Source organism: Acomys minous (genome assembly GCF_964271855.1).
Source record: "Acomys minous genome assembly, chromosome: 1".
Classification (NCBI taxonomy): Eukaryota; Metazoa; Chordata; class Mammalia; order Rodentia; family Muridae; genus Acomys; species Acomys minous.
In genome coordinates, this window is record NC_140483.1 from 32,576,291 (window position 1) to 32,603,346 (window position 27,056).

General features: G+C 39.5%; 1 protein-coding gene across 2 annotated transcripts in view; it reads left to right on the forward strand.

The window, feature by feature from the left end:
• The window catches only part of RABGAP1L (RAB GTPase activating protein 1 like), a 573,647-nt gene that overhangs the window by 394,990 nt on the left and 151,601 nt on the right, over positions 1–27,056 (forward strand). For both annotated transcript variants that reach the window (XM_084782440.1, XM_084782439.1), the window contains exon 18: positions 26,017–26,058. In XM_084782440.1, coding sequence (XP_084638566.1) covers positions 26,017–26,058 — 42 coding nt within the window. The remainder of the gene's footprint in view (positions 1–26,016; positions 26,059–27,056) is intronic.

The following is a 27,056-nucleotide window of genomic DNA, read 5'->3' on the forward strand; positions in this document are numbered from 1 at the left end:
AAGCTTGGCCTGTATTTTAATGGCTACCTGCAAGGCTGTGTGGGGCATCTGCGTGCTTCTCATTCTCTGGAAGTTGCATTGTCAAAACACTTTTTAAATAGTTGTAACTGACAGGCGTCTCTGCAGTTATTACTAGCAATGTCCTTTCGTTCATAGATAATTTGTATTGTGTCATAGAGAAGGAGCTATTATTTAGTAGCAGCTGAAAGTACATTTGTAAATGAGAATGCGTGGCAGAGAAGATACTTGTATTTTTAATACTGTGTTCTACATAGCCAAGTTTAGCTGATACTGGGCTTCTCTTTTTAAGTCTCCCAGAACAGCATGCTAGCAGGTGGGCTTTATCGTAGTGTGTTTGTGGGTGACACACCCTACAAAAACGGCATACTTTGTTCTAACCCACACACAACACCGTCTTATTCATCCCTTATATAGTTGGCCAACTTAGAAATAGACTTTCACATTTAAAAATTTTTAAAGATGGGAGCTGGAGAGATGGCTCAGTGGTTAAGAGCATTGTCCGCTCTTCCAGAGGTCCTAAGTTCAATTCCCAGCAACTGCATGGTGGCTCATAACCATTTATAATGAGATCTAGTGCCCTCTTCTGATGTGCAGGCATACATGTAAGCAGAACACTGTATATATAATATATAAATAAAGCTTTTTTAAAAATTTTAAGACATCCTGATTTTTCTTGTCCTTCAGCTACACAGAAAATAAAGCTTTTTCTTTCTTCAGACAGAAGTAAGTTATTAAAATAAGTCATTGTTTACTCTCCTGTTAAGGTTAGGGTCTTATCAGTTGAGTTCATTGGTTTCTCCTTGCAGTACTGTTAGCCTAGTATCTCAGATGTGTCTCGATGCTCTGGCCAGACTTCTCCATGGCCAATCACTCCTTGGGCTTCACTGTTTGACATTTTAACCAAATAAAGATTTGATCTTTTCTATTATCCATGGCCTCTTGATTATATATAGCTGTAGGTCTATACTGTCAGCCGGTGGTACCCAGCTGCCTGTGCTAAGGTTGCCATTGTACTGGGCGAAGGGGTGTGGTAAGGCCTTCTGGCTTCCTGCCTCTTAGGCTGTCTCACCAGAGCATTCAGAAGCTCTGCTGTTTGAGATGTCCACTTGACATTTTACCTCTTGTCCATGTTCTAGTACTGTAGCCCATTTTGCTCTTCATTTCTGAGGACTAATGCAAGAAAAATTTTTACATAATTGAATAAAACAATTTTCTGTTTGTGCAGTGCTTCCTTGACCTAAGAATTGGAGCTGGCCTGGTTGTTGTTTGTTCCTTAAGCTCTCTAATTGTTTCTTATGTAAGGCACTCAAAGCATTTGGAAGTATAATTACTTAAAGCATGTCTAGTTGTTCTTCTAGGATCCCAGTGAAGTAGGTACATACTACTTCAGACAGGGATTTTGCTTTGCTTTGCTAATTAACTAATACAAGAGTCTCTATTTTGTTCATAAGAGTCCTTAATACAAAGAACAATTAGCATCTTCTTAATGCACAGATCTTGTACAAGTGGAGAGGCTGGAGACCAAACCTTGCCCTTGAGCAGGCTACACAAGCACTCTACCACTGAGCTAGATTAGGGTGTAACTGACTTTCCTTTTGCTTCTACTTTTAAGACAGGGTGTTGCTAACTGACTTCGCTAGCTCGGGGTGTTGCTAACTGACCCTTGCTAGCTCGGGGTGTTGCTAACTGACCTCGCTAGCTCGGGGTGTTGCTAACTGACCTTCACTAGCTCAGGGTGTTGCTAACTGACCTTCGCTAGCCTAGACTCATTCTTTAGCTTAGGCAGCCCTAGAAATTGTGGTGCCCCTTCCTTGGCTGCTCAGATTATAGGACTGCACCATCAGGCCCTGCTTGCAAATCTCTTCCACATCTTCTTAAGACGTTTTTTATTAGAAGTTACAAAACTCTCTGAGAAGATGAATGGTAGAAACCTGTAGTTTATGAACCCTTTCTTTTCTTACTAAATAGAACCAAATTCATTTTACCTAACAGTTTTCAACTTAAAAATAAATTATGATGAGCTGAAACTAATCTTATTGGACATATTTAAATAAGTGAGCATTGAAACCCCCTAAGTTTTCAGGGCTCTGCAAAACAGCCATTAGAATGACACATTACTCTGCCTGCTTATCTATCCAGTGATGTGCTAACTCTTGCTCCAGGTCTCTCTCTCTCTGTCTATGTCTTTCTCTCTCTCAATTGTAGTTTCTCTCTCTGTTAATGTCTGGTAGTGAATCACATGGGAGTTTCAGAGATGCTGTTTTTGAGATCTCCTTAGTGTCACATACAGTCTAAGCCAAAAGTCTAAATCTAAGCTGCAGCACTATGGAGTCTTAAAGCTGGAGGGAGTGACTGTTCTTTGGCCTCCAGTTACACACTGGAGCCTTCAGGGAGCCCTCGGGCTGGGGAAGCATTGGTGTGGCACTTCTCCCCATGTGGCTCTTCGGCAGCAGTAGACTCTGCTCTAACACTCCTTTCATGGTCGGTAGGTGCCTCTCCCTAGAGCTTTCTTTCTCTTCTCCTTCCACAGTATTTCCTCCCCTTTGTTTTTAGGCTTTTCATCTTCTGTCTTTCTACTCTGAGGTTCTCAGAGTGCTTTTCAGTTATTTTGTTTGACCTGAATTTACACTGGAGAGTGTTTCAGATCTGACTAGAATTAGGAAAGTGAAGAAAGAAAACTTTTTGCATTGGTCTCAGGATATACCCTAAGCAAGTCAAAAAGACATCCTAAATTGCCAAGGTAACAGCTTTGTTTCAAGACTCTCTGCTTCACTTTCTGCTTGGTGCTATTGTATAAAGACTTTTCTCTTTTTTCTGAGTTAGGAAATGTTTAGTCCTAAAAGGAGAAGGAAGCACTTAAATTCTCCAAGAAGGGGTTGATAAAAGAAGAACCTTGTCCTGACTTAATCTGATGTTGCAGATGGATTTCTCTCTGCTCTTAACATCAGATTGCCTCCTTCTTTTTTGAGATCCTTAGTACATATGTCTCCATACATTACTCTACTGACAATCACATATTCCTTCTGGTAGATCAGGCTTAGTGTAAGGATAATGCAAATGCAGAGCAATCTCCTGAAACCCTCTCTAGGAAGTAGGAACAGATTCCTCAGGCCTTCTTCATGGTGACTTTGCATCTCCGAAGCTTTCTTCATGCAAGTGTTTAAGATGACCTTTTATGTCATGATGGGTAACATTTTTATCTATGTATTTTTCTCTAAGGCATGCAAACTACTTTTAAATATATTGGTAAAGAATAATGTAGAATTTTATTTGAAGTTTGTCAACAAGTTTTAATTATGTTTTAGCGACTTTATTAACTCTCTTCAGCTTTGAAATCTCCAGTAGATTTGATACCAGATAATACTTTGAACCAAGTGGAGTTTCCCCCATTTACTCTAATCTTGCAAACTATAGATTACACCAAATCAGTACACGTCCATTAAATATTCTTCAGTGCAGGAAGGAGCTTAATCATGTTGATAGCATGATTGGAATAATTGATACTTGCGTACAGTAAAATAAGAAATCAGCACTTTTTTCCCGATTTTTCCTTAAGAGAACTATACTAAGGATTTTAGATCAGACATGGCCAGTTCAAATACACAAAAGAGATTGAAATAGGCTAAGCACAGAAGATTGCAGAGCTCCTGGAACTACAGTGAGCTAAATAGGAGCCAAGCTCACATTATTTGGCCAAATAGAATACATTCTCAGCATGCAGCCTCTGGCCTCTGACTTAGAAAAAGGACATATAATTTTGTGGAGGGCGATTTGGAAGTGGTGAGAGTGACTTAATCATGATAAATTGCTGTTTGTGATTTGGAAGTCCGTATTGCAGTAGCCACATTTCTGGTGATTACAGAAACAAGGCTGTGCTGGAAGAGTGTAATTGCACTTGAAAGCCTCAGTTGGTATCTCTCCAAGCATGGGTCATAGACAGTCTTTATTACAATAATTTGGGGAAGAGAGCAATCTTAAAACTTATTAGAAAACTAGAAAAATAAAAACTATGGGATGGCCAGATGTGCTAGCACATGCCTATACTCCAGTGTTGGGGTTGAGGCTAGGTAACCAACACTAGTTTAAGGCTAACCTGTAATAGATAGCAAGATACTATTTCAAAAACAAAAATCAGATTTTTAAAAAGGTCTGATAAACAACAATTTGTTAGGTAATAACATAGACATATAGCTATATATTACTGAACTGAGGAATGAAAGCTTAGAAATCAACTCATGTATTAGAGATCAGTTGATTTAAGCCAGAGTGCCAAGGCAATTGAGTGAGGAAATATTAGTCTCAAAGAAAGATTGCTGGATAACTAAATATTGGCATATGAAAGAGTAAAATTATTTCTGTACTTCATTACATACACACACACACACACACACACACACACACACACACACACACACACATGAATGAATTCAAAATGGAGTGAGCAACGGTATAATTATGAAAGATAAATCTATTGTAAATCTTACTGGCTGTTGGAGGAACTAATGAATTCCTATATAAGATATTCATGGGAATTGGAGGGCTGGCTTAGCAGCTAAGAGCATTTTTTGCACCTTCAGAGGACCTGGATTTGATCCCTGGCCCTGGCACAGCAGCTCATAGCCATCTGTAACTCCAGTTTCAAGTGATCTGACATTCTCTTGTGGCCGTTGTGAGCACCAGGGAAGCGCACAGTGCATAATGAAGGCAAAACACCATATACGTAAAATAATAAATAAATAGACACCTATAGCAGTAGTTAGCAAAGGAAAAAAATCAACTAAGCTGCAGGTATATAGTGTAGTGGGTAGAGTTCTGGCCTAGCACATTTGAGATCCCTAGGGCTCTGAGTTTGCTGTACAGATGTGGTCCCCAGGATGGAGGACAGTGAAGAGCGAGATGGAGAAGCAGGGAGTTACTGAGCTATGCAGGTGTTGTCCTCTTCAGGGAGGAGAGGCAAGAGGCTGTACTCCTTTCACTTCTTTGAATTCATTAGTGTGTCGGATTCTAAGAATTAAGGTAATAGTCGAAGGTAATGAATTCAGAGAAATGGAGATTTTACAGGAGCATCTAGCTGTGCTTCCTGGGCTTCCGTTCTTAGTGTGCATTCTAGAGCAACACCCCTGCTGCGCTGACTTCCCAGGCTTGTTGGTCAGATGTTACCCTGAGCAGGCATATCAACAAAGCCAAACTGACAGAGAGCAGACACACATTTTAACAGCACAACTTCCTCAGCAATTTTATCTGGATTTGATTTGTTTCACACCAATGCCGGACCAATTGTGACTAAAAACAGGCCTGAGGATTTAGGAGAACAAACAGAGACTTTTTAGAGTTGGCAGTTGCCATCCAGAGTAAAGGGGGATCTGTATTTTCCTATTATAGAGTATTTGAGGGCTTATTCAAACATTCGCTTCCATTGAGTTACAAAAATGGTTTATAATCTTTAATAGTGTCCAATTAATATTAATTAAAACACTTCCTTTGAAAGCCTAAAACTACTCTTCCCAAATTAACACAAGGTTTTAAAAACCTCTATTCTCAGATATCTTTCTTTTGAGGTAGTAACTCCTGACCAGACTGGCCTTGAACTTTCAGTGATACTCCAGGCTCTGGGCCCCAAGTTGCTGGGATTACAGGAGTGAGCCATCATACCTGGCTTCACAGATGCCATTTTAAAAAAGAGGAATAGGGCCAGTAATGTGATGGCAACATAGTAAAGGCATTTGCCACTGAGCCTGATAACCTGAGTGTGATCCTCAGGACACACAGGCAGGAGAGCATATACTTCTGCCAGCTGCTCTTTGACCTTCTCACATGGGCTGTGGTGCCCCTCCTCTCCAAAAACAAAAACGAATGAATGTAAAAAAATTAAATAATAATACAATTTGATATTCAATAAGTCTGTATGATTGATACTATTCCCTCTTACTTTAACTATTTCTTTATTTGACAACAAAATAGATAACCAAGCTTAAAAGATTTTACACTTAGATATATTAGAATGATTTTGTTAAATGTAAACTCAAATAAGACAGGTTCTTTGTTCATTTTAGGTCTTCTTAAAATACACACTCTTGTTTTTTTTTTTTTTTTTAAGACAAGGTTTTTCTGTGTAGTCTTGACTGTCCTGGACTCACTTTGTAGACCAGGCTGGCCTTGAACTCATTGATCTGCCTGCCTCTACCTCCCGAGTGCTGGGATTAAAGGCGTGCTCCACCACGCCTGGCAAAATACACACTCTTAAGTGATAATCAAATCACTTTTCTCCTCCCCCTCCTCCCGTAGTTAGAATTCTTGAATTTTGGTTTCTTTTTTAAAAACACATCAATGTTATTAGAATATGTTTTTATTTTAATACCAGGTATGAAGATATGGGGCTGCTTTACCACAGCCGACTATGATTTGCCTTGTGCTCTAGCAGAAGCATCATTTGCCAGCTGACGGTTGTTTCTGTTATTGTGTGACATTTGGGATTCTGGCAACTTTTCAGAGGGTATATAAATGCTAGAGCTCTGATAGATGGGGTTGGTGGTTGGTGGTCATTTACGGGTGTTGATGCAGTTTCTTAGTACTTGTGCTCAAAGAGGAAATAAGAAGAAAGAAATTAACTTCAAGATCTACCTCCATCCATTCTTGTCTATATAGTGATAGGGGGTGAAATGGGAGGTGGGGATAAAGGATGGGGAAAAACAAAAACTCAGAATGTAGTAAAAAATCAATCACACCCCTCAAGCCCTCTCAAATTGATGGCCTCCTTTTCTTTGATTATTATTGTATGTATATATTTGTGTGCATAGACATGACTTGCTGTGCCTGGTTTTGTTGTTTGTGTGCATGTGATTTCAGGGCTGACCACTTTGCACAGGACAACCAATCCCTAGGAGAGGCTAATTCTCCCTCTCCGCAGCCTGTGGATCTTTGGCTAGGGGTTAGATTTTTCCCTCCTCTGGTTAGCATCTCTTTTGATGTTGTCATTGTTCAGGTTACCACTTCTGTCCATGCTGCTTTGTATCTAATGGCATCCTCTGTGCCTCACTCTAAAGCCCAGGGTCTGTTCCATTGTTCTTTCTAGCAAATTCTAGGGTTTTGGATTCTCCTTCATGCTCACTGGGTCCAACAGACCAGCCTTACCCCTCTGACAGGATTTTTGTGTTCTATTTTGAGTCGGTAACATTACTTAGTGGTGGAGACCTAAAAATTTTTGAAGGACTTGGATTGGAGTAATCAAATGCAATAAAACATACTATGCTGGACCATAGGATTTTGTACATAGATACTTGGTTAAATTTGTTTTTTTGTTTGAGGAAGGAGCTCATGATGTAGCTTAGGCTGGCCTCAAACTCCTGCTTCTCTTCTCTCACATTACTGAACCCTAGGTTGTGGATATCACCATGCCTGCCTGGGCATTTCCTGTTTTTCTAAGTCTAAAATTAAGTAAATGTTGGCAATTTCCCATGTTTCAGTATTCGAAAACAGTGATGTGTTGGGAATAAGACGAAGACCTAGCCACCTCCATACTGAGGGCTGTGTGCTGTGGAAGTCCTATTGCTGTTGCCTGAGACTGTCACTGCACATGTCATGCATGACTCTTTATGGCACATGTCTTCTTGAAATGATTGAGTGTATGTGATGTATCTGACAAACATGGCCCCAAACACAGAACTGCTCTGAACGGCAAATCAATGTTTCTGAAAACCTGCACATTTCCAAGTTGTTGCACAATAGAGTCATAGCTGTCTTTGTGTTGTTTTGTCACATGTTCAAATAAAAGTTGTGTGTCTAAAGAGATGTAGCATGTTAGGCTTGGCTTCCTTCCCACACACCAGCCCTGTCTACCTGAGGGGTTTGACAAGCCCCAGTTATTTAAGCAGTAAACAATAGAAAGTTACAGTCACGGCAATCACATGGTAATGCTGACGGTTTTATGAAATATCCGAGAAGGCCAGAACTGTGAAGGTGTGGTGCCAGTAACCACATCTACTTTAAAAACAAATGCTGAGCTGAGCATGTTAGTGCACACCCACAATTCCAGCCCTCGGGGACTGAGGCAGGAGGATGGTGGATTTAAGACTTGAGCTACACAGCTAGTGAGGGCTACATAATAAGATCCTGTCACAAAGATAAAACAATGAAATGCTGAAGTGATCTGTTCATTGCTTTTATGAATTATTCCTTTAGCTTTTGTGTCATATATGTACATGTGTATTCGTGTGTGTGTGTGTGTGTGTGTGTGTGTGTGTGTGTGTGTGTTTACATTGGGGAGTGTACATGTGCCAAGGTATATGTGAGAAGGCCAGAGGACAGCTTTTGATAGTCAGTTTTCTCCTGCCACTATGTGGGTCTGAGTGCTTGAACTCAGGTTCTCAGGCCTGGCAGCAAGTGCCTTTACCTGTGGAGCCATTTCTCTGCCAGTTACAGTTATTTCTTTTCTCTTTTGTATTAATTACACATTCAAAAGTATGTTATATAATACTAAATTGTCTAATGGTATATACTTCTGCAGAATTGTAGAGGAGGATACATGTTATGTAACATATGCAGTTTTCAGACTCTAGATTTCTGACCATTTCTCTGTTGTAGTTTCTTAACTTGGTGAAAATAATTCATAGAAACACATTTGAGTGTTGTATTCATCATGATAACTTGACTTTTAAAGGTTAGGTTGCTAAAACTTCAAATTAGTATCTCTAATGACTCAAAGACACTGAAAGGGGTGAAAACTGGTGACTAAGACTCAAAGCAGGGAGCAGGGCACAAGGGAGAGCCTAGAGTATCTTGAAAGAAGACACGGCCTTTGTCTCCAGAAAATACCTAATTGTTCAACATCTAAGGTACCAGAAATACTAATTTAAAAGAATTTTACCTCATTTATTTATTGAATAATTAAATAAACATTGGGCACAATATATACTAATACTGAGATAGTTCTAAGAGATGCCATGGTTACTATAATAGACAATGTTGTTACACCCATGGCACTAACCAACTAATAGTCATATAGATAATAAATATTTTAAAAATATGTTATTATAGAAAGTGCTATGAAGAAAAGTACAAATTGCCTAAAAATTTTATACTAAAGAAAGTTATTTTAGACTAGGAGTTCAGTAATGGTTTAAATAAGTAATAATTGGAGCTGAGATGTGAGAGTTGAATAGGAAAAATACCACCAATGGGTGGTAGAGGTGCACATTGGAGGTCTTGGGTGTGTTTGTGTGCTGTATATGTGATTACCAAGTTTGTCGACCAAGCACCTTTACCCACTGGCCCACTTCATTCCCACCCAACACTCACATGGAGGATCTTAAAATGTACAAGTAGTTGCAAATATTATTTTAATGTTTCTGAGATGAATGTGGTTAATGTGATTAAATGGATAAAGAGACCAGGGAGACACTGCTGCTTAGGAAGAGCTGCTGATGATGTTAGCTGAATTTGTACAACTCAGATGGAAGCATAAAGCTTACCTTCTCCTTCTTTTTTCAATAGATGTGTGTTGTGCCTAAGGAAGAACTGAGCTGAGTCCTTAATTGAAAGCGAACATGCAGATAAGACCTAGCTCTAAAGTGGCTATATAAATTACATGTGTGTAGGAATGAGAAGAGTGCCCTGATGCTGAGAAATAGTAGCTATGACATGTAATATGTTTGTGAGAGATTGGGGGACATAGGAGAAAAGGAGATGGAAATATAGTTCTCATGTATGAAATCCTCAAGAGAATTTTAGATGTTGAAGGAAGAAGAAAAGATAAGGGGGAAGAAAGATCATCTCTGTCTTGGTCCCTATGTGGGTGGATGATCTACTGTTGCTTGGAAACAGCTTGACAAAGGCTTTTCGGATTTGCAGGGCTGGGCCCTATGTATAATGGGGTTCAGCACTAGGGGAAAGATGAAGTAGGTTGGCATCAGTGTTCATACATAAAGAAAAGCTAGTATATTGCCATCTTTGCGCGGTAGTTCAGACCTTCATCCCAGCTCCTGGAAGGCAGAGTCAAGATGCTCAGTATCCAAGTCCAGCCTTATCTGCATAGCAAGTTGCAGACCAGCCTGGCTTACATGACATCCGTCTTTTGACATTGCTGAGTTTTACCTAGAAAAAAAATACTTGTATAGGGTGGTGGGAAAATGTCATGTCTCAAAATTCTGCATGCATAGTAGCTTGGACATTACAGAGAAAATTTTTGTGAGACCCATTTATTGTTGTTGCTTACTTTCTGAAACACTGTTGGCATTTTCCCCAACATGTTTTCCATTTGGGAAGAAGGATTTAGTGGAATTTAGACATAAAATTAGAAACAGCCGAAATGTGTAATGTTTTCCCCACTTTACCTGTAATTTTCATTTTAACCTTTGGTTATTTTTAATTTATATCTTCTGTAGAAGTTGTATTTATGATGTTCCTCTGGTGTTTTGGAAGGAAGGTGGCATGATGCCTCATGTTTCCAGGAATGAAACAGCCTTTGACACAGTGTCCGCTGCCTGGCTGGGCCAGGCAGAGGGGCTCCTCTCTGCAGTGTGTGAGTTAGTGTGCCTCCAACAGTCCTGTTAGGTTCTGTGGTAGTTTGGGGGAGCTGCTGGAATCAAGGAGTTGCAGTGAAGTGATGATGGAAACATAATTTCCCATGAGCTATAGTGAAAAGTCCATGAGTTATCTTTGATTGGCATCTTTGATTGTTGATACTTTTTATTTGTGTTATTGTTGTTGTTGTTGTTGTTTGTTTGTTTGAGACAAGGTTTCTCTGTGTAGCCTTTGCTGTCCTTGATGTGCTTTGTAGACCAGTCTGGCCTTGAACATAGATCCGCCTACATTCTAATTTTTTATGACTAATTTTTATTTGTATAATAATTTGGTTTTAATTTTCTCTTTTAATATTTATTCTTCTAGTAATCTTTGCCAGACTGTGGGGGTTTTGTTAGGATTTTTAAGCGAATGCCTCTACTGAAAAATTTTACTTATTGATTGTTCTTATTTCCTCACATAATCTGGTCAGCAGTACTGAACCAAAAGTAACTTGTTTTCATTTTTAGTGAATTACCAAGAAGAAGTCTTTTAAATTATCTGTTATTATAAAGCTAGATTTTTGCACACGATAAATGAATGTTAATATCACAGTATGTTCATATTACAGTTTCTAATTGGGCATGGTGATTTTTTTTTTAACAAATGAGTCATCTTCTAAAATATACATATTTTGGCTGCTTGGATTGTGTCACATTTTCTCATTTTTCACTGACGAGTGGTGCCATCTGCTGTTTGTGGAAAGTCAGTTATATTTTAAACCACCACTAGGTAGGATAGATATATGACAGCTATGAAAATGCAAACACATTAAATAGAAAAGGCAGAAGTGGGGCTGGCGAGATGGCTCAGCAGGTAAAGGTACCTGCTACCAAACCTGGTGATGTGAGGGGAGCCCGGGGACCCAACTGCTAGAAGGAGAGAACTGGCCACACTGTGCTTCCACGGCTACATAAGCAACACACACACACACACACACACACACACACACACACACACAATAAATTTTTTAAATTAAAATTTAAAAATCAATTTGAAATATGTGGTTTGTGTCTTAGTAACATCTTGGTGATATAAAAATCTTTAATTTCTGACAAGATCTTGTACCCATATTCCGTCATGGTTTGTTTACTTAACAACTCTACCTCTCTTTTAGAGTAGCGAGTAATCAGCCCATTGCAGCTGTTTGGCTAACTTGCCCCTGGTTTTTGTCTTATTTGTCTTTTCTTTTTTCTTTTTTTGTGACTGCACAGGCACCTTTTCTTCAAGGTGCTTCTCACCAGCATGGCCTCCTGCAAATCACCTGGTTTCTCAGCACCTCTCATTCGCTTCATGTGAGAAAGAATATCCAAAACCAAGGTCGTAGGCTAGAGAGGTGGCTACAGTTAAGGGCTCTAACTGCTCCTCCAGGGGGCCTGGCTCCAATACCCAGCACTCACAAATATCTGTAACTCCAGACCCAGAGGGCTCAACAACCTTTTTGCCACACAAGATAGACAGGCATACATGCATAAACACCCACTCACATAAAATAAAATAAATATTAAAAAAAAATAAAAACAACAGCAGCAAGAAAAGCAGTGTCATTTTAAGGATCAGATGGGATTGTACTTGTCACATGTCTAGCACAGTCCTTCCCTTTCACAAAATGTTATTATTTTAGTGAACCTATTTTCTGTGAATTTCTTTTTACATTATTTCAAAACCATCATTATCTGAATCAGATGTTAGTTGAGTATGATGCTGTACACATCTAGTCCCAGCATGTGGGAGGCAGAGGTGAGTGGATCACTGTAAGTGTGTTCCGAGCTAACCGTGTCTATTTTAAAAAATAGAAGGGGGTGTCTGTTAGAATCAGATTTTGCCGCTATGGCATCACAAACTCTCACAGCACACACTTCCACAGCAAGGCTTTTGAGAAAGGAAGCAACAACCAACAAGGCAGAGCCTGGCTTTCTGCTCCTGGATTTCATCTCATGAAGTCATTGGAACTGCATGCCACTCTGAATTCTTAGACTTTATGACCGGCACTGATTGTGTTCTGTGCAGTAGCATTTTTCTCCTGGTAACTGTGTCACTCTCTAGTGACATTGCTAAGAAGGGGGTGGACAAGAGCCCACTATGGTTACCTAAGCACTATAAGCCCCAGTGCAGAAGCTTCTAAATAACTAATTGGAAATAATGACAATTTTCTGCAGGTTTTATTGCTATTTATTTTTGTTTCCCAGATTTGGGGTTAAAAGAACCATGGCTGATTTGAAGCTTCAAGCAAAAGTTGGCACCAAGTTCTTTAGTAGCAGTTTGTACAATGCACACTTACACTACACAATTCCCCCTAATTTAAAGAAATGTGTTTATTTATTCACTATTAGGAGATTATAATGGTCCTGAGGAGAATTCACATGTGATCAAAAAGCAATTTATAATCAATATGTATGAGGAACGGTTGAAGGAATCAGTATTTAGCTTGACATAAGGTTATGGCCAAAAGCATCTTGGATAATATGAAAAACATTGTCCTTCATTTCCTGGGGCCAGAACAAAAGGAAGTAAATGTATACTCTAGAAGAGGGGAGGAGAGTGTTAGATGTGAGGACAGTCCACACGGCGGAGCTGGGAAACACGGAAACTGGGCAGCATTTGGGTGTCTGGCTGTTTTCCTCGAACTCAGCTTATCAGTGTCTGTTTCTTCTAGTTGGGATTTGACATCAGAAGGCTGGAAAGGATATTTGTCCCATGACCTTGTCTAGCTGAGGGATAATTAGACAGCTGCTGATGCCAAACTACAGTGCAACTAGCCCATGGAAATCATTCATATTATCATCCAGAAATGAAGAATAAATACCAAGGATTAAGTTCATTAGCTTCTATCATTTTCTAGAAGGAAAAACTATAAATACTTCTCTCTATCCACTTTTTAATGTTTTATTCTTTGATCTGTTCTGTTTGTTTTTTGAAATAGGGTCTTCTATAGTCCAAATTGACATCAAACTCACTGCACAGCTGAGAATGGCTGTCAACTTTTGCCCCCCACGCCCCACCCTTCTACGCATTAGGAATACAAGCCTCATGTACTACTGTGTGATTCTGGGGATGGAAACCAGCCCTATGCATGAGAGGCAAATTCTTTACAAACTGAGCTACACCCCCAGCCCTAAGGTATTATTCTTAAGACTAAGTTACTACCAACCAAGGACAATGCATGCAGTAAACCTAGATCCCTGGTTTGACCACTTCTCCATGGTGGGGAGGCCCAGCAGGCACACAGAGGAAGGGGAAGCAGGCTATCCGGATGAGGCCTGATAGGCTGTGGTCACATGGCAGGGAGGAGTCCCCTTCTGTCAGAGGTCTAAGGAGGGGAATAGGGTGGAAGAGGGAGGGATGGTGGGAACAGGAAGAGACAGGTGAGGAGCTAACAATCAGGATGTAAAGGCAGAGCACAGAAAATGCTTGAGTGGGGTGAGCATTTTATTTGACTTGTAGCATGGAGCCCCTCGTGATAGACTAGCTAGCAGTTTCTGGTATTAATTTCCATTATACTTAGCATATGACTGCTTATATACATTGTGTTAGCTTTGCAGATAGGGAGCTCGGAGCACTGGACCTGCCTCAGTCCAGTGCATCAAAAGTACATTGGGTGCTTACATGACCCAAGCAAATAGCACGGCAGTGGACATGAATTTTCTAATCTGTTGCCTTGAATTTGTTTCAACAACTCTATGAACTAGTAACAACTAATACTTTACACATATTTACTGAATGATTAACAACTATCTTTGAGACTTGTAGTCTGCTTCATAAAATAGAGCAGAAACTTTTAAAATACATCCTATAGTGGAAGAGGACTGTAAGAAGGGAGATGCCAAGTTTTTGTTCTAAATTTTCAATAAATCTAAAGTTTTGACCTTACCAAAAACCAATCAGGATGTAATCTGGATAAATTATAGTAAATTAAACTTTAAAAAGACCAAGCTGATCATATTGATTAGCTGGGGATAGGGGGTCAGTCTTCTCCAAAAAAAAAAGAAGAAGAAAGAAGAAGAAAGAAGAAGAAGAAGAAGAAGGAGAAGAAGAAGAAGAAGAAGAAGAAGAAATGTTCAGATCAACTTTCATCAAAATACACAGCAGATTCCTTGGGCTGTTGCATAGCTGAAATTCCACATAAAAATTCTGAGTTCTGCTTGAAGAACATTAACACAACGATCCTTAGAACATGTAGTGCTTACCTGTGTATCGGACACTGTTCTGCATGCTTTGCATATAGTTGCCCATTTAATCCTCACAATGGCCATGTTAGGCCTGTGCAGCTTATGAGGAACCTGAAGTATGGACAGTTTAAGTCCTATAGTTACAAGGAGATGAAAATTCAGAGATAGGAAGCCGGTTTTCTTAGCCCCCCTCATAACTACCCCCAAAATAATAAAACAAGAAGTCAATTAGATTTACTTCTCTAGAAAACATTCGTGACATTCACTTAGCTCTAGAAAAACATAAACTGGACCAAGATAAAGAAAATTGCCAGGGGCTGGAGAGATGGCTCAGTGGTTAAGAGCACTGTCTCCTCTTCCAAAGGACCCGGGTTCAATTCCAGCCCCCACATGGCGGCTCACAACTGTCTGTAATTCCAGTTCCAAGGCATCTGACACCCTTACCCCCACACCAATGCACGTAAAATAAAACTAAATAAATTATTTTTAAAAAAGAAAAGAAAGAAAGAAAGAAAATTGCCAGGGAACAGGGAGCCAGTGAGCAGCAGAACTTCTTCCTCCGCAGTTAGTCCCTCATGTGCACGCTGTGTTGCCGCCTTCCTGGCTGCAAGAGTGTGCAGGCTGCCCCTCTACCAGTGCTCCCAGGTTACACACTTTCCTCGCTGCCGCTGATTTTTAAGTACCAGACCCCCTTCTGTCTGTTTGTGTTTGTGAACCCTTCGACAGCCTCCGCAAAGACTGGCTGATTGTCTAATACTGCGCTTTCCCTGTGGCACTCCCCTTTTCCTCTGCCACCTCCATCCGTCCCTTCCTGATACTTTCATTCATTCTTTTGAACATAAATTGCACATGAATAGTGACATTAGTCACCCTTAGCTTGTGATGTCATGAAGTTTATAAGATGTAAGTTAAAAACCAAAAAAGGAGTTTGAACGGGAAAAAAAATGCTCTGATCTTGCCGCCCATCCCTTTATCTTTTTATTCTGTTCCGTTCTTTCTCCTCCCTTTTCATCTTGCTGTATTGCTGACACTGGCCCAAGCAAACGTCCTGCCTTAGCCAGGCCACATTAATGGCTGGGACTACAGGCACATGCCACTGTATCCAGCGTTTTTTTAAAAAGAGATGGCTGTGGGGTTTCAAGAACAGAAACAAGGAGGCTATGGCTACAGGGCCTTGAACCAACTGCAGTCAAGTGACAGTGGGGACTGGAGAGATGGCTCAGTGGGTATGAATGCTTCCTGCATAAGTAGGAGCCCCTGATACATGTTTTGTTTAAAACACCCATTTTATATTGTTAGAATTTTCAGAGTAGGGTGGAACGAACTAAAACATGATAGATGGACTTGCTTAATCAGAATATTTCAGGATGGGATTCAAGAAATGGAACATTTAACAAATCCTCTCACCGTTCTTCACCAGTGCTCCTCATCTATCTATTTAGGAGTCCTATGTACAGAGAAGACAAGGCACGTACTCACCAAGCTAACTAGAAGCTGACATGGAGCCACAAGAGGTGTCCTCTAAAGCCATTGGGTTACAATGTAGTATTAATGAACTGCTATATATAACTGCCAGACTGCTTAATATTAGACTTAATTTACTATGTTTAGGTAGGAATGGATTTAACAAGACTTGTAGTGCCTTTCTCTGAAATTACAGCTATTTTTCCAGCAACCAGATTATTCTAGTTTCTATGGTATCCTTTACTAATTAGGTCTTTTTGTTTTGTTATATACCACTCTTGTCACTTTTTTTTCCTGGTTGTTTTGTAGACCTCAGACTAATTAACTAAACTAAATCTTCCATCCTTTCTTTAAACGAATATCTTTGCCCCACTCTAGAAGTGATTTCCAGTATAAGTTTTTGATGAGAGAACAGCATTTCTTGGAAAAGCACTTTCAGGATGAGAGGTTTAATTATCCCTCCCTTCCATGGATGCGTTCCTCTTGTCAGTTCCTATAAGAGGAACCGTCTCTGTCTTCCATTTTGTGATATCAGTGTGAGTGAGCTGAACTGTATCCGGAAGCTGTTAAATGACTACCGTGCTTCATGGAACCAGAAGTCATGGTTTGTCCCTTAAATTATATTGCCTAGCTGAAAATACCCACAAGGCCATTTTTGTTTCACTTCCTAAAACTGGAGTAAGTAATTATTATGCTTCATAGGCCAGAAGTTACAGATTTCAGATATCCCTGATTTGTGCATGGATGGGATAGATGGATAGATATTGGGAAAATATGGTCTTACATCACTGTATTTACTATGATTTTTGCCTGAATAGAACATATAAACCTGTAGAAATAAGAGCGTTGCCAATTTAGAAATGTTTTCACTCCAGGAAAGCCAACTGCTCATCAGAGTGCTGGGTTACATTTAAAATTGTTGTCATTGCTGCTTTTTTATATAAATAACTTTGACTTCATTAAAACTTCACATTGAAGTATATGTTACTAGTTTGAAAAGCACATTTGTAGTTGGCTCTTCTGGTGAGGAATGTGGTTTCCCAGGAATCAAGTGAAATGCATTTGCCTTAAAATTTGGTGACACATGATGAGCAAATACTGATTTTTCTACAGAATTTGAAGGGATAATACTAATGGCTCCTTTTCTCTGAAATTTCTCTTAGTTTCATAAAATGTAACTGCTGATTTGAAATTTTGTTGCATTGCTTTCATTGTTTGCTCTTTAGTCTCACTGTTAGTCTGTCAATGTTTTATCACATTCAAGCTGTTACAGTTTATTAGCACTATAAAGCATTTGCCTAATGTGTGAAGGTTTGGTTTCCATCTGTAACAGTAGAAAAAATTATGTACACATTCCAGTCTTTATATTTTACTAAGATTAACTCGTGTTAGTGTGTTACTTGTAGATTTGTTTACTTATTTATTTAGGGACAGGGTCTTATATATAACCTTGGCTGGTCTGGAATTTGCCCTATGGATTACGCTGCCTTTGAACTCACAGAGATCTGCCTGCCTCTTCCTCTGGAATGTTAGGGATTAAAGGTGTGTACCACCATGCCAGTCCTGTAGGTTTTTAAATGGCTAATTAATAGCTTCCTGTTATAGTAGCAGACTGCCTCATTACCAGAATGGGGTGTGTGTGTGTGTGTGTGCATGCTCACATAGACAAATCACTGAACAAACACATTTGTGAAATTAAATAGAACCTACAATCTAAATGATTGTCACACATTTTGTTAGTGCTGGCAAATCCTGTAGACCAGTGCCTCCCAACCTTCCTAATACTGTTATCCTTTACTACAGTTCCTCATGTTGTGGTGATCCCAACCATAAAATTATTTTAACTGCTCCTTCATAACTGTAATTTTGTTACTGTTGTGAACTGTAATGTAAGCATTTGATATGTAGGATACTCATATACAACCCCTGTGAAAAATTCCTTTGACACCGCCCTCCCCAAGGGTCACAACCTGTAGGTTGAGAACCACTACTGTAAAGGAACAAAGTAAAACCTTTTTTTTTAAATTCTGGTAGAATAACATGTTCATTAAAAAATTTTATATTATATTACTTTATATGTATGAGTGCCCCTGGTGTCTTTGGAAGGCAGAAGAGAGTGTCAGATTCCCTGGAACTAGAATTAAGATGGTTGTGAACCACCGTGCGCGTGCATGCGTGTGTGCACGCGTGCGTGCGTGCGTGCGTGCATGCGTGTGTGTGTGTGTGTGTGTGTAGGAAATACACCCCAGTCCTCTAGAAGAGCAGCCAGTGCTTTTAACTGCAAAGCCATCTCTTCAGCCCCACACATCTTCATTTTACAATGCACAAATGTAATGTTACCTTGATATTATAACTACTTTGAGACCCTTGCAAAATAAAAATATTCTGATTTGTTTGCTGTGCAAAGCATCAACTCTATTTTCCTTCATGAATTTTTATAGGTGCGAATGTGCATGAAAGGCATATTCATTAGGGAATTGAATAGGTTACATTTTGATAACATTTTGTGGTCAGATTTACATGTTCCTGAGATTATTTAACATTTTCATTAGTCATTTCTCAGTCTCTGAAGCAATATCCACTCTCCTGTGCACCGGTGGTTGAATTTATCAGGTTAGCTTTAAATGTTTGCTACATATTAGAAATGCTTGAAAACCCCAGACCCTGCCTACATCAGCTAAAGTGGACTCTAGGGCACCAGTAAGACATTTGGGGTCATTCTGACAAGCGGGTGGCCTGGTAATGCTTAGTTCTCGTCCTGGATTCACAATAGCATGTGGGAGTCAGTAACGGCATTCAGGTTCTCTACCTGGTTAAAGGGGGGGGGGCTTGTTTATGGCGTGGAGCACCCCCAGGCCAGCTTGCCTGCAAGCTTCCGGGAGGTTCCATCTCCACCACCCACCTCACTTGCTGATAGCATATGCATGCCACTACATCCTCTCTTTGACACTGATTTCTAGAATAATCAGCTCCTCAGGCTTTCACAGCAAGTGCTGAGCCACCTCACAAGCCCCGCGGTTCCAGTCAAATGAAGCTATATTCCTACAGCTCCCCTCTTACGGCCAAGTGCTGTAAAGTTGGTAGCAGGAAAGGGTGTGAGGAGTTCAAGCCATAAGGCTTTTATACTCTGGGGAATAAGATTTTAGACCTCAAAGCACAAGTAACTTTGCTTGACTGCGCTCAAGGTACATCACAGTTTTCACTGGCTCCTAGTGGCTGCCGGTGGCAGGAAATCAACAGCAAATAGAAGAAAGAGTGCAGTTGCTCTAAGATTGCAGCTTGGAAAGAAAGGAAAAGAATGTGGGTTGGCAATGTAGCTCAGTGGTAGAGCTTAGCCTATGCAAAGTCCTGGGTTCAGGAGAGAGAGACTGGAACCCGGGAGGGTTCATATAATTAGAATCACCTCTCTCAAACTTACTCATTTCTTACATTCATTCCGTTAGCATGGAACATCTCTGTTTCTGATGACTGGGATGTACCTTTAAAGACACAGGCAGTCTCCGTCCTCCATAGGGGACTACTGATAGGTGAGTGAGTGGCCACCAGTGAAATCCTGTGTGCAGCAGGGGAAAGGCACTAGTCCCAATTTGTCATACATCTCTCTTCCTCCTTTTTTAAAATAAATTTTATTTAAATGTTTTATGTGCAATATATTGAACACTTTGTTATTCACTACTCATCTGAGGGGAAATAAAGAAATTATAGTAAATGTGAAAATATTATGAAGTGAGGGGGAGTAAGAGTCACCTGCAGTTTGTATTTTTGCATTATTTTAGTTATCTGTAGTTACATAGGGAAGACTTGGCAATGAGGGTTTTTAGTTTAGTTTAGTTTTATTTTATTTTATTTTATTGTCTTTATAGCACAATATTCTATTGTGGTGGGTTTTGGGTTTTAATTTTTTTTTCATTTTTAAAATTTTATTATTTTACTTTTACATATACATTTATATTATTACACATATATACAATAAACTACATACAGCAAGAAGGACCACAAAGCACTTAAGAATTATATTAATGTTACATTCATAGTGTTTTGTCCATTTGTGTTTGGCAACTTTGGAGAAAACATCTTTCCTATCTTGGTGAGTTTACAATTCTGAATGTAAGTCAATATCTAGCATATCTCATCTCATCAACCTAAAAACATCTATGTAGACCTAAAAACAATGAGGGTTTTAAAATAGCTCTTCTGTGGGTCTGTGAAATCTGCTACAAGAACCCTTTGCTTGATTCTCAGTGCTCCAATTCTGACCTCTAGTGGTTGCTCATGAAAAAGCCCCAGAATCAGATCACCTCTTTCTGCTGATTGCCTATCAAATTCCAATATAGCAATCCCAGAGGATTGGACCTTTAAAGTGTTTCAAGAGAGACAGAGTAAAGCCATGGACTTTTTGGATAATTGCTGCAATATTCTTGCTGAAGGATTTATATTTAGAAGGAGCCTGTGACTCTTTACTTTTGCATGTTAATTATCTATATCACTTTCTCCATTCTTTGAGGACACAGAGGGTATTACTATTCAGTTCATAGGAGAGAGAAATTTATGAAAGAAAAGCAAACTGGATTCTGTTCTGCTGTGTTGCTTGTGTGTAGTACAAGCCACACCCGACCAAGTGGATGGAACCATGGTTTTATGGTGGGACACTGGTGTCATGTAGCCTCCTGGGGCTGTGCACTGAAAAGAGCACATTGTCATTTCTGTGGTGTTTGTGCAAAAGCATATGCTAAGGTTAATCATACAAAAATCAATTTGAGGAAATTCTACAAAAAGCAGATCAGTATTCTTCAGAAGTGCCAGGGACGTGGAAATGAGGTGAAATCTGTCCTAGATGAAAGACTAGGTGGAACTGAAATTGAATTTCAAAATATGGCATACAATTATATCCTAGGTCAAAAAAAATTACATCTGTGGGGCATTGACCAAGCTTTCATCCTTACTTCTTGATTTTGTTCATTATGTATGGTCTGGTTATATACCATGCTGACGTTTTGTAAAACTCAGTAAAAGGTATGCAGAGATTCTTGGAGCTACTTTTTTTAAAAGATATTTTCTTAGTTAAATTATTTCAATGAACATTTAAAAAAACAAAATCACTTATTAATTTTGTTCATGATCTCAGAAGGTACAGATTTGGGAAAGCACGGCTGTATGACCAATTGTGGTCCATTTGGCATGAACTAGACCATCCAATTCACTTCCAAGATAACTTCTTTCATGTATCAACATCTTGGTAATCATTGGCCTTTACCAGTGACATTGTCTGGTGCACCACACCCTCTCTCATTGTTCCTCCTAGGACATGAAGGGCTAAGTGTTCTTGTGCTTCTTATTTGATAGCTGGATTCCAAGAGTCTAAGAGCGGTCCCTAAACACCAGCCCTCAAAACTGGCCTTGCATCACTCCCACCAAATTCTATCAGTAAGGCAGTGACCCACTTATTCAATTCAGAGGAGAGTCCAGAGGCTCTATCTCTCAGTGGGAGAAGTGTCATCCACCAGATACCTAATGAAAGTTTTACTAAGTAAGCACTGGAGATGAAATTAATGCAAACACCAAGGATCTGTGTCATCCTAACAGCCCTAAGCTCTGTTTCTGGCTTTAAGAGTTAGAAACATTGTGATGTCTCCGAGAATCAGTTTTCATGGCTCAAAAATGGTAACAATAACAAATACTCCACAGATTTGGCAAGGAAATTTCATGGAGAAAAGAGCCATAAAGTGCTGAAAATGGTAGGTTAATATATGCCTTAATAATAATTGCTACAATTTGTCAGATACCAAATCTGCCCCTCTCTTGATTTGCTTTTTGTGTGCAGTCTCCTTTGGTCATTCCACCTTCCTGGGGTGCTGTCGTCTCATTTGGATGGATCTCAGAACCAGCACCCATTCCTCTTACTGTCTGTAGTATTCTTTTATTTTGGCCACCACAGGTTTGCTGACTTGGCACCCACTTGGTAACTTTTCCATCCCCACACGCTACTATTTCCTTTAATTTTTGATGACTAATGACCCAGGTGTTGATGATATGTGGCACTTTCTTGACATTACCTTTTCAGCATTTATCCTCAGGGCTGTCAGCATGATTTTTGACAGCGTCTCTCACAAACTGCGAGCTTTCTCTGAACCCACAGTTGTCTGCTCATCACAGCCAAATGTTCAGAGCCTTTATTTCAGGGAGTGCTTAACTGTCAGCCTTTATTTTGCAGGGTGTGGGCGCTTAGTGGTTAGCCTGTCCAGGAACACTGTGATTGCACTTGAGAGCAGTTACTCAATCTGGGGCAGTGAGTTGTAGTTGTTCTTTAAGGCAAGGATGTTGTCAGATACTGGCTGAATTATGAAAGAGCGGTGTCCAGATCAGATAAGGAACCATTGTTCCTTGCACACAAGGCTGATTTCAATCTGCTGTCACCTGAGGAAAGTGGTAACCCTTTCTGCAGCAGATTGGATTGTTACTGTCTCATATCCTGAAAGCAGTCAGCCACTTTTTTTGTTTTATGTTTGTTTTGTTTTGTTTTCTGAGACAGGGTTTCTCACTGGCCTTGAAGTCACAAAGATCTGCCTGCCTTTGCCTCCTGAGTGCTGGGATTAAAGGTGTGCGCCACCACAGCCCAACAACCAGCCACTTTTTAATGAGTGTTTTCAATGTAGAAACAAATAATAGAATCTTGTTTGGATAGACTGTACCTATTTCTACTTTCTGCTCTGTAATTTTACTTGTATTTAAATAGGAGGGCTTTAATCTTTGAATTTAGAGGCTACAGTAAAGAATACTGAAACAAGGGATAGATTCACTTACTTGTACTGTGAGCTTTTGGCCGCTGTAACACACACCTGAGATAATCTGTAAAGGGAAAAGGGCTGGTTTGACTCACAGTTTATAAGCTTCACTGTGTGGTTAGATGATCCCATTTCAGCAAAACCTCATGTCTCATATCCAGAAGTATAAGAGGGGGGAAGAAGCCAGAGTTCCACAATCGTATTTAAGGGCATCCTCCCAGGGACCTAAAAATATCTACTCAGCCCCCTAAAGAGCTCTGTCACACACGCCTCCCCTACCCCCACCCCCCACCCCACCCCTGGTAGAGCATAGTGTCCTTTCAGACCTAAGCTGTAATATTCACCCTGGCTTGAAAAACAAAACAAAACAAAACAAATAATAATAATAATAATAATAATAATAATAATAATAATAATAATAATAATTTTTAAAAAGAGTAAGGAGGAAAGAGAAAGGCTATGCTTTTAATGTAATTAATCAAGATCTTGGCATATTTAAATACTAATCTTTGTACAGATACTCTTTTTGTTTGTTTGTTTGTTTTGTTTCAAGACGGTCTCAGGTAGCTCCTGGAACTTACTATGTAGACCAAGCTGGCCTTGAACTCATAGATATCCTTCTGTCTCCCAGATGCTGGGACTAAAGGTGTGTGCCACTACATCTGGCTTGTATAGTCTTGTTTATTATTTTGCTCTTATACTAAAACATAGCAGTTAGACTTAATATTGTAAATAACAGGTAACCATAACAACATATTTCTTTGATTATTCAATAATCCCTTGTTCTTCTTTATTGAATAACACATAAAACATAATATAAGAAAGGAATGAGGAATCTTTTGTCTTCACTATTTTCTTTAACCAGAGTTTTACAAGGGAATGAATTACTTTACTCTGACCCCTTCTGACCCAGAATGATGCTCAAAACCTCAAACAAATGTTCAGATGTTATCCACGTGTTTCCATGTGCTGCTTTAAGTGGTTACAGTGGTCATTTGTCTTCACATTTACTTTCAACCCACTGCTGCCCACGACTGATTACAGTATTCTCAAAAACACACTGCATCCTGGGTCAGGAGAATGGAAGAGTCACAGAGGAAAGAAGGGGACACAGTCCAATGCCATGAGCTCAGTTTAGTTTGGAAAAGTTGATTCCAGGCTGTAACCAAACCACAGTAAGATTGGTTACATTATAAAGGCAAGATAAATGAAAACTGATTGAGCACAAAGTTTTAAAATGCTGTCAAAGCACAGTATTGATTTGGTTGTAAGGTTGGGCGAAAGTTGAGTTTATGAAGGTACAAGATATTTCCAGAAAGTTCACACCTATTAATAAAGTGCTAGATATAACTTCTGCCTGAACAGTAGAAACATTCTGGATATGACAGCCCCCACCCCCAGTTTATTTTTTCAAGCTATTTTGGCTATTTAAAGTTTTTGTTTGCATTTCTCTGTTATTATTTTCATAGCTTGTTGCTTTTAATACAAATCAAGAAAAGGGGTTTTTACCATAATATGAGGGTGATTCTATGAAGACATGTACATAGGGAAAAGAGTCAACTACAGAAATATTAGGATGGCTAGTATAGTTCACTAAGAAGGTGTGCACTGTGTGTATTCCTGCACTGTTTGGTGACAGGTCAGTAGACTTGGGATGAAGGTGGTCTAACCATGCTACTAAACGTGTATGTAAGTGTGAGCTAGTCACACTCATATTCTGAGCTCTGAGACTTGTTGCCCAGCAAGATTTCCTTATTGTGTAAACACAGGGAGGGAGGGGCAGTGCTTTACCATGATGCTGTGACTAGCAGTCGTGGTGATTGAATATGCAGTGGAATTTTCAGTGAAACCATGGAAGGGAAGGAGAGGAGGAGGAGCTAATTTCAGGGGAGGAATCAGGCACATGTTAGATTTATTCTGATGGCAAGTTGGTAAGCACTCAGTCATGAAAGTTCATTCTGCCTAGCAGCTATGATGAGCTACATTGTCTTAAAATGGGGCCTTTTAAAAAAAATGCATACAAACTTTGGCATATAGTCAGTAGTTAGTTGAGTTTAGACTCCAAATTTAGATTGGGAGAACATTTGCAATTTTAACCTACATTTTAAAAACAATCTAAAATAGTCTTTAGGGCCACTGCAAGTTCTCACCTGCATCTACACACATAACACCCCCCCCCCCAACACACACACAGGTGAGCACTAAAGCATGCTAACTAGGCAGGCATGGGACTCCCTTGGGATGAGGACGAGCTCTTTTGTGTGACCTACCCACTCAGCAGTGGTATCTCTTGTTTTGTCTGCTACTGGGAGGATATCCTTATTACCCAGAAGTCCAGAGTAGGATTAGAGAATTCAGCCAATAATTTCAAACATCATCATCATTTTCCCATCTGGAACAAGGAACTTGATTTTTTGCAAGCCTTAAACATAGGGAAATAACCCACAATGGATAGAGTCTTTTTAGTAACCCACAAATAGATATAGTCTTTATAAAAGGGTAACTTTGTATTGAATAGAACATTGAATTTTAATAAGTATGTCAAAGAAGTTTTAATTAGTATGTTATTGATGTTACTATGGCAGAATACCAGATAGAAGCAAGTTAAGGGAAAAAGGACTTGCCTTAGCTCACCAGTTAAAGGGGTAGTGTCATCATGGCTGGGAAGGGGGTCACATCTGTGGCAGCAGGAGCACAAGCTGCTTGCTCACTTTCAGCAGGTGACGAAAGAGATCTCTGGCTGGCCCATAACCTTCCTGTTCTGTCCTATACCTACCAGCTAGGCCCTGTGTGCAACAGGCCCCGTTGGGTCCTAAAACAGCACCACCAGCTAGGCCTCAGCAAACAGTTCACATTCAACCATCATACCATTGTAAGTAAAAATGAAAGTGGGAATTTTGTTAATAATGTTTTATATCTTGAGAAAATGCTTAGTAAAATAGTTATAGGCGATGATGCAGTTCTGTTGATCTTCACTTTTATTTACTTGTTTGTTTATTTGTTTATTTATTTTTCTGTTCCAGGGTTTGAACATAATCTTTCATGTAGCTTTGGCTCTCCTAAAGGTATGTCTATTTTCATCTTAAATTATCAAAATATTTTACTTCTCTTGCTTGTTACTGAAATCATTCCATATATATTCTGTGACTCATTTTAGACCCTTTAACTTTTTATTTATGTGTTTGCAAGTATGTATATAAGTATGTGTTCATGTATGTATGTTTGTGTATGATGTGTGTGTGTGTGGAAAGAGATAGAGAGAAAGAGGGAGGGAGGAATGGAGGGATAGAGAGGGGAGGGGAGAGAGAGAGAGAGAGAGAGAGAGAGAGAGAGAGAGAGAGAGAGAGAGAGAGAGAATACTATAGCATGCATACTGAGGTCAGAAGACATCCCTCAAGAGTCAGTTCTCCCCTTCCACTGTGGGATGCAAAGACTGACCTCAGGCCATCAAGGTCACACAGCCATCATGCTGACTGATACTTACATCTCTGAGATATCTGATTCTTTCCCTGTCATTCTTTTGAATTATTGTGTATTTGGTATTTGTTTTTCTTAAAAACCCATTTAATCTTTCTAACACTCCAAAAACATAAAAGACACTTTTATACATATGAGTGGATGATATTTTTCTGTCAAAATGAAGCCAATTTTTTTCTAAAAATACTTTTTATTGTAGTAGCAACCCTGGAGGCTCCTAAACATATAATTGAATTATTTTAAAGCACATATCATTTTCCTGCTCTTTTCCCTAATAGTTTGAAATATATGACACTTTAGAATTCAATTATAATCACCTTGCTGAATTTTATATCAACATAGCAATATAGTTCTAATAGTGTATTAGCAGTAAGATATTTGCTCCAGTGTTGGCGAAAATAACCAAAAGAAGACTTTCTGTATTGAAGATGGAAACTGCTTTCCTTTTCCCCAAGAAGAGTGTGGTTACTGTGAAATTCTAGGAAACACAGTCTCACAGCAATCTGCCTAGTCCTATGGTCCATACAATATTTCACCTATCTTCTACAATGCTCCTTGACACTAGGGGTGGGAGCTGTTTGCAGAT